This window comes from Dermacentor andersoni, chromosome 9, assembly GCF_023375885.2.
Source record: "Dermacentor andersoni chromosome 9, qqDerAnde1_hic_scaffold, whole genome shotgun sequence".
Lineage (NCBI taxonomy): Eukaryota > Metazoa > Arthropoda > Arachnida > Ixodida > Ixodidae > Dermacentor > Dermacentor andersoni.
Window position 1 is genome coordinate 60,576,746 of NC_092822.1, and position 19,224 is coordinate 60,595,969.

At 45.4% G+C, this 19,224-nt stretch overlaps 1 protein-coding gene across 3 annotated transcripts in view; it reads right to left on the reverse strand.

Annotated features, from left to right (window-relative positions):
- The window catches only part of LOC126528550 (prolyl 4-hydroxylase subunit alpha-2-like), a 43,224-nt gene extending 25,900 nt beyond the window's left edge, over positions 1-17,324 (reverse strand). For all 3 annotated transcript variants that reach the window (XM_055069121.1, XM_055069120.1, XM_055069119.1), the window contains exons 1-4: positions 17,130-17,324; positions 14,847-15,025; positions 5,403-5,567; positions 3,722-3,882 (exon numbers count right to left, since the gene is read on the reverse strand). In XM_055069121.1, the coding sequence (XP_054925096.1) occupies positions 3,722-3,882; positions 5,403-5,567; positions 14,847-15,025; positions 17,130-17,221 (597 nt within the window). In that variant the 5' untranslated portion in view covers positions 17,222-17,324. The remainder of the gene's footprint in view (positions 1-3,721; positions 3,883-5,402; positions 5,568-14,846; positions 15,026-17,129) is intronic.
- Between the last annotated feature and the right edge of the window lie 1,900 nt (positions 17,325-19,224).

The window sequence follows — 19,224 nt, forward strand, 5'->3', positions numbered from 1 at the left end:
AAGGCCGATCTGTGTACTAATAATTTCTGGAGATGGTTGTGAAAGTACGTGATATGTGCAAGACGATTGACTGTGATAAAGATGTGGTGTCAACGCTGGGTATTTTAGCACAGGCATATTAAACGGGTGTGACTTGTGATCAAAAAACTCCTTTTAGGCTTGTAGCCAAGCTGGAGATAAAGAAAAAAAAGTGGCATGACTCAGTGATAGACTAGCTGACTCCAACGCAGCTGGCCCGGGTTCAATCCCGGCAGGAGCTGGCTCATTTTTTTTTTTTTTCTAATTCCAGGCGATAGCTGCAACGGACACCGGCGGAAGAGGGGCCGGACACAATCGCCAACCGAAACGACTATTAGAATGAGTCTATAATAGCTTACGCTGTAAAGCTTATAAAATAAGGCGTGTTGCTTTGTCTTCGAACTAGAGAGCTGTTTCACCCGGAGTCGTGGCTTTAGCGGCTTTGGTGTTGCGCTGCTAAGCACAAGGTCTCCGGATCGAATCCCGGCCGCGGCGGCCGCATTTCGATGGGAACGAAATGCAAGAACGCCCGTGTTCCGGGCATTGGGGGCGTGTTAAATATCCCCACGTGGTCACAATTAATCCGGAGTCCTCCACAACGGTGTGCCTCCTAATCCAAATCCCGATTTTGGCACGTAAAACCACATAATTCAAGATCTGTTTCGGTGTAGCGGAGGTCATGAAATGGTAGTACGGTTGAGAGCGATTTACATGAAGGCAACTAATGCTAGCAGACAGGCTATGCTCGTGAGAGAGTTGTAAAACAAGTTTGCCAAAGCAGTTTAACAAGGTAACGACAGTTCGAACACGTGGAACGAACCCTTAGCTAACTCGCATTGTCTAGACAAGCAGCTACGGATAGGAGAAAAACGTGCCAAGCAGCTTTTTTTTTTATCAAACACATGTTTCACGCATTGTCTGAGGTAATGAGCTGTTTTTTTTTTCATGCAAGATTCCCACGGCGTTAAATAAATGTTGTACACATTTCCTAGTCCTAAAGGAATGCTTACGCGCAGTAACGTAGAAGGAGAGAACAAGGCAATGTAAAGAAATGAATGCAGGCATAACTTCCGTAGCATTTGAGAACGCGTGATAATAATCAGTGGCGCCGTAGGAGAACCAGTCGGAATAAGATAAATAAGAAAGTACGTCACTTCTCCGCTGCATGGTTATTGCACCAATACTCCATGGTTAACGAAAGCGTCCATGACCCTGCCAGAAACAGTGTCGGAGGCTCAAAATGCATCTCAATATTACCAAAATGTTTACACGTTCCACACTTTCTTATACATTTAATCTTCTCGTACCACCACCGTACCACCATCGTACTTCGTGGAAATGTGTTCCATCAAGTGGAACACATTTCTAGTAATGTTTTGCGTACTAAGTCGAATTTGTGTGCAATGAATGTCCTTGAAGATCGGGTCTTGGTTGAACTTGTTGCAATTGTTACTGTATATCACCTTTAACATTACTCCACGTAATCCTGAATAAGCGGAAAATGTTAATCTAGTTCTACAAAGGTTGCACCGACTTAATGGAACCTATTCGCAAAAAATTTATACTGAATTAGTGAAAATTATGTGACATACGGGGCAAAGACTTGGGGACTGACAAAGAAGCTTGAGAGCAAGTCAAGGACCGCGCAGAGAGCGATGGAACGAAGAATGCTAGGCATAGCGTCAAGAGAGAGAAAAAGAGCGGTTTGGATCAGAGAGCTAACGTCTACAGACAATATTCTAATTGACATTAAAAGAAAGAAAAAGGGTTGAGCGGCTCATATAATGCGCAGCTTAGACAACCGTTGGGCCATTAGGGTTACAGAATGGATACCAAGAGAAGGGAAACGAAGTCAAGGACGGCAGAAGACTATAGGTGAAGCGATGGAATTAGGAAATTCGCGGGCGCTAGTTGGAATCGGTTGGAGCAGGACAGGGGTAATTGGATATCGCAGGGAGAGGCCTTCGTCCTGCAGTGGACATAAAAAAGGCTGATGACGATGATGTGGAACGATATTAGGAGTGTCTTTCTGGCATCAATTTTCTTCGCGACAAAATAATGAACGCTTTAATTACGACAGCAGTCTGACGCAAACGGCGCTTTAACGCGATACCGTTAAGTGCCGCGTGTTGCAGAAAATCCGGCGTCGGTGTCCCGCGCCCAGCGTTGACCATCGTTTCGGCAAAGATCATTTCTAACCACGCATACCCAACCACTCTTTTATCACCAAAGTTGCTCATACCTTGTCTTTCTTTCCTTACAAAGGTATCCCTCGCAATTTTGAGAGTAACAACGCAAAGACAAATGTCATGTAAAAGAAAACCAACAGCACGTACCTCTTGCGTTAGAACTTCTCAGACTGAAATATCAAACAGAAACAGGAGATCGTCTCACGCAAGAAGCCGCGTTTCTACCAAAAAGCTTGCCTTCGTGCGTAGCGTTCGCCGCCAGCGTTTCCCGGTAAACATTACGGTTACATAAGCTGCAGTTGCCGGGAAGCGTGAAAAGCAGTCAGGGATCTTTCAATAATATTGGGCGTTCTACTCTTAAAGGCGAAGCTTCAGCGACCTCAAAGATTTTAAAGCGAGAACTCTACTAACCGCATCGAGCCGAGTTTCGCCGTCGCCAACAATTTGACCTTCATTTGACCGCAGCTGCGCCGTAGCCTTGGCAACGCATCACGTGACTCGACGTGCCGAGGTCCGCTGCTTCCGCCGGCTTGTTTTAAAGACAATGAGTTCCTTGGCGAGCTACCATTCCTCTTCTGTATCGGTCACGTTTCTAGTCTGCTTCGTGGGCCGATCTCGGAGATTTCGCCAGCTAAATATCTCCCGAAGATAGATCTGGTAGCGGTGGTACCTGTGGTACTTAATATATGTAGGGGCACTTGTGGTACAGTGCACTTTCTCACGCTCGTTTGTCTCGTGAAAGGTGGCGTTTTGAGACGCTGTCATTGAAACGCTGTGCCTCTGGTCGAAGATGCAGACGCTGCCGGTTTAGAAGCTACGGACCTCGCAGAATAGGTTATGCTTCACGCACCTCATCCACAATCCTAACTATCTCACGAACACTTTGTCTTTTATCGACTTCAACAGAAGTTTGAATCACATTCCAACTTTTTTTTAGAGCGAAGCTGTGTATAGCTACCCTCTGGCGGAGGTCGATGTCCGTCCGTCTACGCGTCGCATCTACACGAAAAAAATTCCCTCTCCAGTTTCTCGCGAATGCTACATAGCTCTCAGTCTAATCCAGGTATCTATTATAATGCAGAGCTTCATTTGCTTGTCATAATTAGCTAGTTCACAGTGAAGTTGTAAATATTATGGAATTCCTGTCTGGCTGTCAATACATAGGCTTCTACGGGAGGGAAACAGACAACCCCGTGTTTGTAATAATAATAATAATAATAATAATAATAATAATAATAATAATAATAATAATAATAATAATAATGATAATAATAATAATAATAGGAATAATACCTTTATATACATAGGTGCGTCGATTGAGGTAAAACACACCACAGCTTCGCTGCTTGTCGTATTTCATAGAGTGGGAGGGCTGAAGAATATTTTTTGTTGTGTGCGAGTGTCGTTAAATTCATAATTAATTCTTTTTTGCCACATGTTCCTTCCCTAGGAAATGGTGTTACGTTCCTTGAGGATGCGAGTACAGGCACAGTCACGTGTTGAGCGGGGCCTACCTGTTCGAGACTGCTGTTGAGGTAATCGTGCACTGTCTTTGCCGGGATGGAGGGCTGCTTCTCGAGGCTCAGCCTTGCGAGTGCCTCTTCGAACCACTTGGTGGCGTCCTCGAAGTCAGACTTGCTGTAAAGCAGCTGGCCGAAGTACAGACAGTCTCGCGCTGCGCATTGGGGGTAAAAACGGGAAGGCAACGCTTTGGCAAACGGAACCTGTGAGTACACTGTTGAAGCACGTTGATTGCGTCAACTTGCGTTGATACTACCCACTCATCTTATTTGGTGTTTCGCCCCGGCCTCACAATACACCCCTCCTGCCCTTTTAAAAAAGTTCGCGTAAGAAAGCGTGATCTTCAGACACTCGCTGGACAAGCATATTTTGGTCAAGAAAAAAAAATTATGAGATGCTTCGAACTTTGAAGCTAATCGCCCTGATTGGCTGCCTTTGTGAAGGGATGAGAAGTGTAGTGTCGAGTACTCTGGTTCCATTTCCTCTCCTTATTTCTCTTATTTTTCATATCTTGCGAATAATTTTTCCGTGTAGCACACCTAACCAGGCTTAGTCCTTGATAACCTTTATGCATTTGCTATGCATGTCCTTTCTCCGACGAGAATACAAAAAAATCTAAACTGTGCTGTGGGGTCTCTGGGGCTGCTCTAAAATCCGCCTTAAAGGGACTGACAACCAATTTTCATGGTACCCCTCACTTTCTTTAATGCAATGCAAAATTGAGTGTATAGAAAAGTCGCAAAAAGTATGTTGCATGGTACAACTCTTTTAGTTCGGATATGTCTCCATTTTGGAGTTTTGTAACTCAATGAGAACATTTCTTAGCGAACAAATGGTTGCCCTGCACTGAAGAACAAAATTATATAAACAGAGCCGGCAGATCCCACGCCCTGTGGGAATCGCGTTTATGCAAAGCAGTCTTCGGGGAGCCCACGATGTTAACGAAACGACTATGAGAGCAAGAAAACGTAGGCGGCTGTTTCATGACCTACATGACACGCATGTCAGTAAATTCGTGTCGTGAACTATCATTTATGTTCGTCATACACACTTATCATATTATGCCAATTTTTGTACGTATCAAGTTAACGAAACGTGCATGAGAGCACCGAGACGTAGGTGGCTATTTCATGACCTGCATGGCACGGACATGAGGACATTCATGTCGTGAAGTAACATTTATCTTCGTCATACACTCTTGTCATATTATGCGAATTTTGGTACGTATGAAGTTAACGAAACGTGCGTGAGAGCACCAAGACGCAGGCTGCTGTTTCATGACCTACATGACATACATATCATGATATTCATGTCGTGGCCGATCATTTATGTTTGTCATACGCTCTTGTCTTTCTATGCGAATTTTGGCACATACCAAAACGTAGGCCGCTGTTTCATCACCTACATGACACACATGTCATGACATTCTTGTCATGATCTATCATTTATGTTCGTCTACACTCTTGTCATACTATGCCAATTTTGGTACCTCGCAAGTCAACAAAACGACCATGAGAGCACGAAGACGCAGGCGGCTACATAGATCGACAAATATACACTGTCAAAGTGGCAAATGTTCGAAAGAAATGCTTCGCATTTAACAATGTCATCCACCTGAACTGGAACCCAGCAATTGGTTAGCGAAACCAAGAGGCTAACTTATGGCACGCGTACCTGTCAACTGCGACGTTGCCTTGTGTCCCATGATGACTCCCTTGGTCATGTCGGTGGGGTTGAGACGGTAGATCTTCTGTATGAGGACGAGCGCCTCGCCGGCGTCCAGCAGGTCGCTAGGGCGCGGGAACGTGTCGTTCGACTCCATCATCAGCTTCTCGATCTCTGCCATTTGAGAGCGACGACACGCGCGACAAGTCAAGCACGCGAACTCTGGCACTTCTTTCAGCACGGCAAAGCGGACTTGCTTCGGGAAAATTGAGGAAAAGGACGAGTAACACGGGCACACCACCAACCCGCATGAGTCATTAGTTATTACGCTGAAATGTCGATAAGTGTGTCGAAGCTGCACGATGTTATTCTGAGGCACTGCAGACTCAATTCAAAAAGAGTTAAGGTAATAGGAAGAGGCTTCGTGTATGTTCTAGTGAGCTTTAATAATTAAGGAGTAATTAAATATTGGCCTATCGTACAGCCAGACGTTTCGCGTCTTCTTTTAATCTAGAAAGAATTTAATTACTAGTGCAAAGCACATGCACAGGTTGGCGCATATATTGGCTGCAGGCATTACGAGAAAGGAGAAAAAAAAACATTCTTTCGCTATTTCTGACAGATTGCGGAAGGTCGAACATTTATTCGATCATATAGTCATCCACGGTAGTGCACTCAGCACCGTGGTCATGTGTAGCACTGATTAAGACATAGAAGTGAAACCGACTCCCATTCGGTACACATAAGTTCCATTTGCCCAAATCTAAATGTACGTGGTATTTTTTTTCTTCCCACCATTAGGAAAAAATAATTACAATAAACAAATCGTCTACGCGCATGCGTACACCTGGACTCAATGGGGCTAAAGTTACACCTACATGTACGCACGGTTTAACATATTTCTTACAAAAACTTCATGCAATTGGCGCAGTGCGTTCAACGTGTGCGATTGCTTAAGTCTTGTTTTATGTGTCTCTATATGCTGTGCGGTCTCCGGGGCTGCTCTAAAATCTGCCTTAGAGGGACTGACAACCAATTTTTATGGTACCCATTCTTTTTAATGTAATGGAAAGCTTACCGGTCAGAGTGTCTAATCATAAATTGGCAACGCGGAAAATGCCGTGGAACATTTTTTATCAGAATTTTTCGATCTGCAGTGAAGATGTAGTCGTTACTGGAAGCATGCTGAAAACCGTGATAGGTGAGCGCGATAGCGATCTTATGCGGGCATAATTGAGAGGCAGACGACAATTGCGGCCGCAAGTAATTTCTCCTGTGTTGTCCTTAGTATCTTTGTTTTTTGCCTTCTTATGAAACTGTGTAGTTAGCATTCTCTTAATTTTATTTTTTGATATCTGTGCCTCGCAGTTATTGCTTCAATTTTGCTTATCTACTGTAAGGCACATCGTTGCTTGCTGTGTGACACATTTGAGACTATATACACCTTTCTTTACGGGCACCGCCATATTGCGTGATGAAATTGGATGAAAAAACATCTGGTCGCAAGTGGGGCACGAACCCACGTCTTCCGTGACCAGGGGCGTAGCCAGGGGGGGGGGGGGCTTATGGGGCTTCAGCCCCCCCCGAAATTTTTTCGTGCTGTCCATGCACCGCCCACCCAAGCAATCCCCGGGGCCGGAAATCATTCTGAATTTTCTCTAGAGTGTCTTTTTCACGCTCGAAAAGACATTTCAGCGCGAACCTTGCGAACTTGGGCTGGATTTCACGGCAGCGCCCATGCACCGGGAGTCACATAACGCCAAGCAGCCCCATCCGAGCACAAAGTTTCAAGGGCGTTTTGATGGCGAACGGGCTCGCCACGGCATCTTGCAGAGGCCGCGGAATCTACGCAGCGCATGGATGTCAATTCCGAAATTTATGGGTATAAAGTTCTCATAAACTTTTGATGTGAAAGGTGCATTGACATTTCCAAAGTTGTGCTTTAGATTTTCAATTGCGGAACTTTGTGGGTTTTATGTTACTGTAAATAATGGACGCCAAAGGTGCATTGACTTTTCTAAAGTCTTACTGGTTCTTTATTCTATGGTCTTGCATCGGACCATACAACGAGACAAGCCAAATCAACACACTATCAGACAAGTTGACAAAACCAGCAGCGAGGTCGGATGAGATGAAGCGTTGTGGTGGTTAATTTGTGCCGTCATGACACATAAAAAAAATATCATTTTTTTTTTTCGCCTACGCTAAAGCATCCGCGTCAAAGACACTAAAGTCAGCCAAGGTAACTTCGTTCTTATTTATTTTTTCTACTTCGACTTTTATTCGCGAGGACCCATTGAGCCTCTTCAATTTTTTTGTCCTCACTACCCTACCCGCGGGCTGCAAGAGGCCGCCAGAGCGCATGCGTTTTTCTCGTTTTGCTCCCACCACCGCGCGGCGCACTTCGGTGCGCGTTCGCTTTTCTCTGGCCGAGTCGACTTTCTCCTGGCAATGTTTTGGGCACTTTCTGGCTAGCAGACGAGAAAAAGAAACTATCGTCGCTCGTTGTCATCACTGTGGGGACTCGACGGATTGCACCGCGTTCGCTTGAGCGTAACCTCTCCGGAAAGTCTTGTCTCGCCAGTGTAGGATACCGAGCAGTATGCGTATGGTTCTCGGTGGACCAAGCGTCTCACGTTTCTTTCGATATTCTTTCGATAAGTAGACATTCGATTGTGGCCAACATACTTTGCGCTTTTTCATTTCGGTGCGCCAGCCCCACAAAATAAAAAAAAAGACTGCTGTGGCGCAGCGAATTGTCGTATCGTGAAAGTTCGATTTTTCTACTTCTTTTGCGGACAGTAATGGGCCACGGGACGCTTCAGTTGCCGGATAGTTTTACTATATAGTATTGCGATAGCAATTATATGGACACTCCAGGCGCATTACTGCCGTTGCCGTCGCCCTCATGTTTCGTATAAAGTCCAAGGGCGTTAACATCGTGACCGCGCGCCGCATGCTGAATGTGCGAATGAAAGCGTAGGGAGGGGGATGGGGGGGGGGAATGGGTGAGACGACTATGGTGGCTCAGTCTTATGTGCGCAAAAGAGAAAAACGGGGAGCAAGCGCGCCTACTTCTGTCGCCCGCGACACATCGGGGGGAGCGGATGGAATGGGGGTGGGATCTAGGATTCTGTGAATCTCTAATTGCGCAACATGTTCATTTGCCTTGTTTGACGCATTGTATACAGTGACTTTTTTTTAGATACGTAGATTTATTGGAGACTTATACGTATATTTATATATCTTGTTGCGGGGTTATGTGTATACCTGCAGTGAACTTTGTTTCCAGCGACAAGTTTTTGCCTTTTATCAAACTGTATCTTCGCATTGGTGTATTCCACTGTATCTTCGCATTTCTAATGTACGAAGGCGAGTAAAATGAAAGCGAGCCAACCCACCCCGCGCAATAATTGTTCGGTCCATTATCTGCGAGGCATGCACGTGACACAGAGGCATCTCTCTATTACAAAAGTGACACGCAGCTGTGAGTATTAAGGTTGTTTAATGCTGTCATCCACTGGGTTGAACATGGTTGGACATAATGGACATGGACATAATGGACGCTCTAGAAGTTGAGCAGCGTGGTGTCCTGACGTTTTGGACAGCTGAAGGTATTTCCCAAAAAGAAATTAGTCGCCGTATGGCTGCCGTGTACGTTGAACATTGCATTTCATGGGCCACTGTGAAGCGTTCGCGCAGACGGTTAAAAGAAGGACGTGAAAGTTGCAAGCGCAATCCAAGGTCGGGCCAAAGCCATCGTGCAATCACCCCTAACGAAATTGCAAAGGTTGATGAGCTGATGAGACAAGAACGGAGGATAAGCATCGATGAACTGGCAGAGCGTCTGAACATCAGTCACGGTTCGGTTCACGCCATAATTCATGAACATCTCGGTTATCCGCTCTTGTGTGCGCGATGGTTGCCCAAGATTTTGAACTACCGCCAGAAGATGGAGAAGTTCAGCGCTGCCTTGACTCATCTGATCCGGTATCACAATAAGGGTGACGACTTCTTGTCTCCAATTGTGATCGGGGACGAACCATGGTGCCACTTCTACGAGACTGAAACACGACAGCAAAGCTTACAGTGGAAACATTCGAATTCACCACCCCCAAGAAAGGAAAGGCCATCATTTCCGCCGCAAAGGTGTTGTTGACTTTTATTTTGTGATCGTCAGGGGTCATAACTGATAGAATTTGCTAAATCTTGAGAGACTATCAATTTGTTTCGCTATTGTAAAGCGCCAGATTGGCTGCGTGTCACAATCAAGAACGAATTACGTGGAAAATTGACGAATGGGGTCATCTTGTTCCACGACAATGCCGTCCCCACGTCGCTGATGTGGTTAATACAAAACTGGCAATGTTCAAGTGGGAAACGCTGCAACATCCGCCATACAACCCAGACCTGTCGCCTTGCGACTTCCACTTTTTGGAGCATTTGAAAAAAAGCAGCTCAAGCGAAACAGATTCGTGTCGGACGATGACGTGAAAGAGCCAGTTGCAGACTTTTTGAAGCAGCAACCCAAGGAATTTAATGAGACGGGAATCACGCGACTCGTTAGACAACGGGACGAATGTCTATATGATCAAGGAGACTACATTTAAAAAAAGTACCCCGTTTGTCATATATTCACATTGGCTAACTTTCATTTGACTCGCCCTCGTTTATTTTGCAGAACTCCTGCTTTTTATACGTGCTCTCTGTTGCGGCTATAATTTCGGTGCAATTACCCACGATACACGACCGGTGACAGCTGCTCCTGCGCAATACATTGGGACAAATGACAGCGTCATTGAGATTTTTCACTGGCCGATGCATATGTATAAGAATCCAAACAAGGTTCCTGAATGACAAAGTTTCATTAGAATATTCATCCTCAGCTTGCTAATTTCATGGCCTTTACATTTTTCATATCAGCGGCATGCATTGCCTTGCTGGTTTCGAACTGATATAGTTCTAAAGTTCGCGCGATATTTTATTTACTTATTAAATAGAGAAAAAACACGGAAGCATTGATATCGGTTATTTTGGACACAATTTTTGGCACATACAAGCATATTCTTTTATAAAAATATACATATTTTACTTGTTTTGATAGTGCGCAGCGTTCTAGAATTCGTTTGCAGCATCTTTAGTAATGACAATGCAGTTATTAGTGATGTATTTGATCCCCAGACAAATTGTTTAATAGGAAGCTTTAGCTCGCGCCCAACTCCGACGCGGCCTATTCAAATACATGTAAAACGCTAAAACGCTTTTTTGTGATAACCCCCGGGTCGCTTTTAATGAAATTTGTTGCATTTGAGAGAGAAAGTTAAATTCTAGTGTCTGTTGGAAGCGGAATTTTGATTTAGGGCCTGAACATTGTTTAAATATTTTGAAAAACTCGAAAGTAAAAAAAAATAAAAGCACTATGTTTACCAACCAATAGCTGTGCAACAAGCACACATGTCGCTGTTCAGTAAACGGCATCTATTATAACAGTCAAAGCGGACAAATTTGGTGTGTCAATTCATATCTTACGTGAATTGGTTACGTTGTGTACAAGGATTCTGCGAAAGCCATATTTCCATAATGCTACATTTTTGGAGATTCACGTGTAACATAGAAATTTTGTCCGGTGTAGATGTACTATTAGGTGCAATTCACAGAATTGCGATAGCATTTTACATTGCTGAGTTACATAGTTTTAAGCTTGACAGTTTAGGTTCCTGAAAATTTGCGATTTTGGTCAATTTTTAATAAATAATTGAGAACCTAAATGAAAAACTCGAAACCAGCAGTCACTAGAATTTAAGTTTTTCTTTTAAATGCAACAAACCGTGTCAAATTTGGTGCATTGGTTGCCGAGAAAAACGAATTCTCCTTCTACATGTATTTAGATACGAGCACGCGAGCTAAAGCTTGCTCTTAAGGAGGAGACCGAGCTGCAATGTGAGCCCCCCCCGAACGAAATTTCTGGCTACGCCACTGTCCGTGACCCGTGTCATGCGATAAAAGATGTGCGAAGTCAGTTCCTCGAAAGGCAGCTCATGTATGACTGTGACGTTATAAGCGCACAGCTTCTGCATACACGCAGAAGGTGTACGAGTACCAGAAGCCGATGAGCGTGAACCTCTCTCGAGACCTGACAAGGAAACGCGTATATATCGAATCTCGAAAAGCAAAATGTGCTGCGCGCTGTTCAAGTGTGCTTACGGCAGGTTTGTGCAGCGCTAGAACACCTCCAGGAGAATTACCGTGAAGATAGCGCCCTGTATGATTTTGAGGAAGCGGGTGCCACCATTTATTTTCTGAAAACTTTAAAGCAAATATTCATTATACTTCCTTTGCAGTATGTGGCTACAAGGCGCCAATCTGCAATACGCATGATCATCGTTTGCTGTGGCTAAGAAACGAGTTCAACGTCTGCATAAGGAATGTACAATCATGTTCAGGCGCCTCAGGAAACGACGCTCTTACAGAAGAGACTATTCAAGCCTTGGTCTTCACCACACCGCCCACTGTGGGAACATGTTTTTTGTTGCAGATAAGTGGCAATTATGCGCTGACGCAGAATAGCGATCGAATTGAGGCACCTTCCGGTTAATTCGACAAACGTGCGGCGTCAACGATCAACTCAACGCTAGGGCCGTTACGGCTGCCCTTGATCGGACTGGGAAGGCCAAGTCATTAAGCCCGAAATAACCCAAGACACCCGCTATTGATGCCGAACAAATGGCTTGTATAAACAAAGTACCCGTCGCATAGGAATTGTGCTAAAACGTGCAGACAAATGACAGTATTATCAGTGAACTGGGCAATATTGTTACGTGGATGTTAAATGTACACAAAGACTGTATTTACAATATATATACAGGATGAATCAGCGTAGACAAGATGGCTGACCACCAACAACACGCAGCAGCCAGCGCCTCGCGATGTTCTTCTTCCTCTGTCTTCTTTCATCCTTCCGTAACAGGACTCCCGGTTGGTAAAGCGCCGTCTCGGCGCATGGTAGGCGAAGAATTGCGAGCGAATTGCGAGCGAAGTATGGCTTCAGCGGTAAAACGTGCACGACGTCAATAGGCGTCGCACCTGAGGATGCATCGAACTGTAGTGGCAAAATCTCGTAATTTACGTCGGTAAGTTGACGTAGGACATCATAAGGCCCTGTGTAGCGAGAGAGAAGCTTCTGGGAGAGGCCAACGCGACGACATGGTGACCAAAGGAGCACCCAAGCACCTGGCGCGAACTTAACATCGCGATGGCAACGGTCATAACGCCGTTTTTGTATATGCGGCGAGGCTAATAAACGAGATCGGGCAACTTGACGTACCATGTGAGCGCGATCGATGACTTAACGAGCGTACTGAGTTGCAACATGTGGCAGAGAAGGGAGGATAGTGTCAAACGGCAATGTGGGGTCGCGAACATACAAAAGATAAAAGGGTGAACATCCTGCGGTGTCATGTCGGGAGCAGTTATACGCGAACGTCACGTAGGCCAGCGTGGCGCCCCAGTCACGGTGATCGTTGGAGACGTACATCGACAGCATCTCTGTGCTTGTTCGGTTGAGACTCCCTCTGTCTTCTTTTATCCTTCCGTAACAATATCTGCTACATTATGGCCCGCAACAAATTACGGAAGCCTGACACATACTGTACTATGAGAGACTCGCAAATGACCTCGCATAGTCGTGTTGAGGATGCTGGTCTGAAGCTCTCTGTCCCCCTTCGATGAATACATGTCTTTCTTAACCCGTCTTGCTTACTGAAGCTTGCAATTAGTTCCCCTTGGCAGGCTCCTTGAAACCGAAACTGGCTGGGGGCCCGCCGTAAATTTGGCGGCCCGCCGGCATTGAAGCACTAGGCCAACGCCGCAGACAGCAAGACGATAACGCAAGCTGCTCACCGGCCGGACCGGCGGTGACATTGGAGACTTGACGGAAGGCGGGGGTTGGCGGAGACATCGACGACACAGACGCTCTTTTGACAGCCAGTTTCGGTTTCAAGGAGCCAGCCAAAGGAATTAATTTTTCGCGTAGCTCCCAGATGCATTACGCTATTCGAAATTTGATTGTTGGGATACGTACTGTCGAGGACGGGCCCCGAAGTGCTTATTTGCTGTAGCCACCTATTGTTGATAATTAGAAAGTCAATTACCGTAACTTCGCTAACTACGCACGTAAGTGCGTAAATTGCTCTGTATCTAGAGGCTTTCAATCCGTACACTTGAATGGTAAACGTAACGCTATCGGGATTTATATTTTGCTAATCTTAAAAACTTGGTGCAGCTAAAAAAAGAACACCCTGTATATAGCACATGCTTCATAAATGCGACATGACCATCCTTGGTTTTATTGGGATGTTAGCAAGTGTCTTTCTTCTTTTGCGAAAAATAGGACGAAAACAATTTTTTTTCGGTCTCGTTCATCCCGTCCTCTACGACGCATTCTCCCACTTTACGGAAATTGTGCCCGCACAAATAGTTATTGGATAATTTTTGCACTATCCCTTTTGAATATTAGCGCTTTACCGGGCAAAAAGGCAATGTCGCAGCACGAAGCTTATATGTATCATGCTAGTTCACCAACCGCAGTGGCCGCTATGTTTAGCAACGCCATCGGCCTCGTACTGGAGGCTAACGAAGACATTACATAATGATTTCACGTCTACTATACTTGAAATGCGTGAGAACCATGGTGGTGGCTTACGCAAATACTTTATAATGATTTCCGCTTAGATCCTTCGGGGCTGCGTTACGTCGGCCGTACATGAGCACTCTTATTTTTTATTTTATTTCAAAATATCTCACAGGCATCCAGTGAGGCATTGAGTGAGGGGAGCACGTGATACTGCCCAATTAAACTTGAAAGCAATTCCGCTACTAAACATCGCTAAGATACAGACAATCGCGCAACTGTGTTTTAGTTCTTACGCCAGACCACCAGTTATTGAGAATATTTTCCAATTCAGGCTGGCAATTCATAGTCACCGCTTCTGCTCGTCGAGTAAAAACCCACAGAGACAGAATAGTTCACAGCGCAAACACACACCGCGGCTGATGACGCATGTCGTGTATGTTTGAGCAGCGAATAGAAAATTTCCGCGTACTGTAATCACTGCTTCACCGAGAGACTACACAATCGTCCTTCGACGACGTCGTGTCAAGTGACATCAAGTAAATTTCATCAAAGAACCAACTAGAACATCTCCAAGTCGTTCCACAGCACGCGACGACAACACATTGAAACCACGCCGCGCCAGCTCGCCCAAGCCAGAGAGGTGAAAGGGCTCGCCGTGCGCCCTTTTCCTACTCGGCCGAATAAAAGGTCTGTAGTATGTATATGCTTAGTATTTCAATTTTGTCGCAATGAGTACGACTCGTCGCCCACTCCCGCAGAAGGCTTTGTGTAAAGCTGGTGCAATCACTCCTGTAAATAACTAAAATATGTGGAATACTCACCCGTCCAGTCGGGCACCCTGAAGTGGTGCACTATCTCGTTCCAGTCGACCGACAGCCGTTTTATGGTGTTGTACGGGTCGATGCGACTGGCCATGCGGGTGTCGTACTCATGCTCGGTCGAAGAGGGTGTCAGCTTCCGGTCTTTGGTCGCCCTCGTTTCGTAGTAGTCGTTCAGAAAGCTGCAGTCGATAGAGAATAGTGCAGTGATCTGATATCTATGGATTCAGCAAATCCGAATTTGCAAAAATTGCGATATAACAAGGTGCGGTCGAAATGCACCGACAAATATTCCTAGTCCCTAATGGGATCAAAACTTCGAATCACCGGTGTGAACTCAACATCGGCTCTATTTAACAAATTTTCTGGATAGAAAACAAGGGTTAAAGAAATCGATCGCGGAAACTCATTGCGCTTTCTGCTGACTACACCCAGGCAGTTTCACTTAATTTGCTCTTGATTGAAATAAGTGTTAAGTGTATAAGGGGTTCAGGTATGGTCTTGTGTGAATAAAGTTTTCTGTTTGTTTGTATGTGTGTTTGTTTGTTTAACTATTTACAGAAGTTCTCAATTCAATGAAAGAACTTCTGGCTTCCTTCCAGTACTTTAAGTAGAGGTTTAGTTGTACCTGTATCTGGTTGCTTTAAAGGGGCCCAACTTCCTTTCCTCGAAGTCTAAAAATGCATCTGAAGTTCAAAAAAAATTTTTCACAAGTACTTCGCCGAAGAGTACTACAATGCGTTCAGCACAAACGGAGTTATTGGCCGTTCAAACATCCCTTTCGCGTCGCTCCTGATTCAATGTCTTGCCCTGCGAAGGCTACGGCACGGCGCGGCGTGCCCACAAGGCTTCGCCTACTTCACGCCACCGTGTCGCACAGTTCAAATTTGTTTATCGATGTTACCGCAAGACTTCAGAACATTAAAAACGCGGTTTTCCTCAGCGAGCTGCAGTGCGCTCAGCTAACGGCGTGTCGCGGAGATAGCGGAGTGTAGTCGCGTTATCTGCGCTACGTAGCAGACGGCAGCTACATGCAACTGTGCGCATGGGCAGCGTTTGCCTTGTGGACGGCGCGGCTTGAGTGCGCGCTGATAGGGCTGGTCATGCTACGCGGTGCAGACCGGCTTTGTTCTGCACCAGCTCGACCGACGAATAGTAACCGCATCACTCTTACGCATTTTGAAGCTCAATCAATGGGTCAATACGAAGCAGAGTCTGCCAAGGCGCTTAACCAGGAGTGAGCGCGTGATGGCAAGCGTACATGTGGCCTGACCGTAAGTTTTGCGTGGTTCGAGGCTAGTCGCGTGTTCAAAACTAGTCGAAATTAGCGAGACCAGACGGTGTTACGTATTCGACGGCTAGACGCCGAGGGCGGCAGGACGACCGGCCCAAGGAAGAGACGACCCACGCAGCGCCAGGAAGACAATGACGTTTTATTCGTTCGGCGACGCGCTTTTTGAGCGTTAGGCAGCCAATCAGGGAGTGGCAAAAGAAAAGATATCGTGGCTAGCGGGGCAATCTGATCTGTAGATTACAACCGAGAATGCGGCCAGCACCGCGAATGTTACAACGGCTACGACACCGATAAGCGAGGTGGCCAATTGTTGAATTCCGACGCCGGCGGCTGCAACCGAGCGTGAGCAGACGATCGTCGGCTTCTTCCGGAAGTACGTAATTATTATCGAAATTCGAAATATTAATTTAGCTTACTTCAGCCTGCTTATTAAACTGCTTCGGTAAATATACACAGTAAAAGTAAGAAGAGCGGCACTGATCCAAACACCCTTTTCGAGTGATGTCAGCCATTGGCCAATAGCAGCCGCGTATGGTAATCTGCTATATCACGAAATAAAGGGTCCAGAAAAGAGTGAGGAACAGGCTTCTGTTGAAAAGAGAGCATATGAGAAAAAGGTGACTTTGCACTACGCTTGTTAACTCCACGCGTCGCGCACGAATCCAATATTTCACTGTGATGTTTACAGCAGAGTATGCTATGCGTGGACTGTGTTTTTCACCAAGCCCGAGGGGTGGTTCAGGACCCCTTTAATTTAGAAGAAAATAAAGGTAGCAGGGAATTTCTCTCTAGCTTAGCGGCTAACTTGAACGGCGGCCAGCAGGGCATGGTGGGAAGAGGGACTAACGAACAGGCAGGTAAAGTTAAAGGTATAAGGCTACAAGTGAGTAATCATAAAGCTGCAAAAAACGTACGACGAAAATGGCAAAATAAATCACAATCATGCGTAACTAGACAAGTGCACAGAGTCAAGTACGCTGGCATTTCCCCACCTGCGCAGGTGGTCCAGCTTGGTTTCCATGCGGTGTAGGAAGTCGCCGACCTTGGAAACGAGCCTTCGCTCTAGGGACATCAGGTCCTTCATGTGTGCCACCGACGAGAAGACATTAGCTGCGCTGACGGCATCGGGGTTGAGCAGGGAAGTGAGACAGACTGACGCAAAAGTCGCGAGCAGTAGCCGGCAGCGCATCGCCTTGCTGAAGGACGGTTAAACTACGAAGCAGCGGCAGGGGGGAAAGGCCTGGGTGAAAAAGAGGCGTCGTTCGGTCACAAAATGGCCATATCTTTAGTCTCTCGACACCGAAGCGCCTGGAGACAGAGTGCCTTTTTATTGCCTGTTGTTATTGCAAAACGTTCTCTTACGAGCATAAAAAAAGGCCATTGTTTGAACAAATCTTACGAGTAAGTGCGCAAAAGACAATTTCTATGCACGTGAAAAAGTCACCCCCTCTCAAGTGGACTCTTGCGCAATTTATGAATGTTCCAAGTGCTACAGCGGAATTGGTTTAAGCGAAGCTTGTTTTCTTTCTGGTGAGGAACGGTGCATATCGCATAGTGCCAGAAAGAACCGAGTTCACTCGGCAAATGAGAATTTCGATGTTCTTTAACTATCCATCTAGCACATTTTATCCTTAAGCCGAATACATCGAGCCCTGCGACGATGGTGCGCCGTGCTTATTTATTGCTCAGAAGGCATTGGGATGCAGAAGAAATAAGGGTCGTCCTTTGTGTGTTCAAGACTCCTGTGCGTACATCTTCATAAATCTTAGCGCGTTTGTAATTCGTCTGCATGCGCTATACGTAGTCTCGTATGAAGTTTTTTGATTATTTGAGACGTTCAGTTCACGAGAAAGCCTGAACGAGTGTGAGGCACGCCAAACGGACAGGCCTGCATCGGATAATAATGACTGAGGCCAATTGAATCCGGCTCAGTCGAATTTTCGTGAGTCTGAGCCCTAGTGAGCCCAGCTGAGTAGAAGTCTAGTGAATTTGAGTCGGAGTGAACCCGAATCAGTATAATTCTGGTGAGTGTGAGCCCGGTCGAGCAAAATGTCGGTCATTATGAATTTGAGTTGGCCGGAAGTAACAAATATAAATTTTGAGTGAGTCTGAGAGGGTCAATGTTCATTTTTCCGACCTGCAGTTCCACATGCGACCTGATATTCATGATTAATATCTGACGTAATTGTTTTAGAATTTAATTTGAAAATAAAATGAAGTCAGCTTGTAGTGTTTTTGCTCCCTGAATTATAGCGATCTTGTAAAAATGAAAATAAGCATATAATGGTGTTCCAGCCAATGTTATGCCAAGTTGCTGAACGAAAAAAAAAGAGATTTAGAAAACACGGTGGAACATTCAATTATAGTACCTAATGTGTTCTGTTGACAGTGTTCCGGCAATTGGACACCGTAGTTCTGAAAATCGTATCTTGCACCTTATACCTTTAAGGATTTCTTTCGTTGAACAGCTTGGCTAACGTTGGCTGGGACCCCCTATATAATACATATAAAATTTATTTTGCTCCTGTTTAGTGCGCTCGAGTCCTGTGCCGCGTAAAGCCATGAAAGAGTAATAACACGGCAGCTTCAAGGTACTGGACCGAATTCGGTGTGGCTCTTGCGTCCTTGCGGCTTCCGCTGTTTGCAGGCTTTGTTTAAGTTGGCTAGCAGCCCACAAGTTTTGATATCGTTACATCGTATAGCTTATCGATTGAGTGCTCTAGGTCAGGGGTCTTCAAACTTGTCCGCCAGGGGTCCACACTGTAAACCAGTGGTGGCGTTGCGGGTCGCGGGCAAAAAAAAAAAAAGAAATAATAATGCAAATACATTCGTAAACGTGAGTGACAGCACCGGGCGTAAACTAAAGCTTTATTCCAATTGTTCGACTTGGTTTTTGGAAATAATGTCTTATTGGAATTAGTTGCGTTGACCAACATGATAGAAACGCTCAAATGTATAGCTAGAGGTGATAATAAGGCTCAAATTAAGTATTGCTAACCTGTCTTCAAATCGTTTGAAATAAAGTTCGCTGCTCGTTTGGGAATGTATCTTTAGGGCTTTTGAAAATAGAGATATATTTGCAGCATA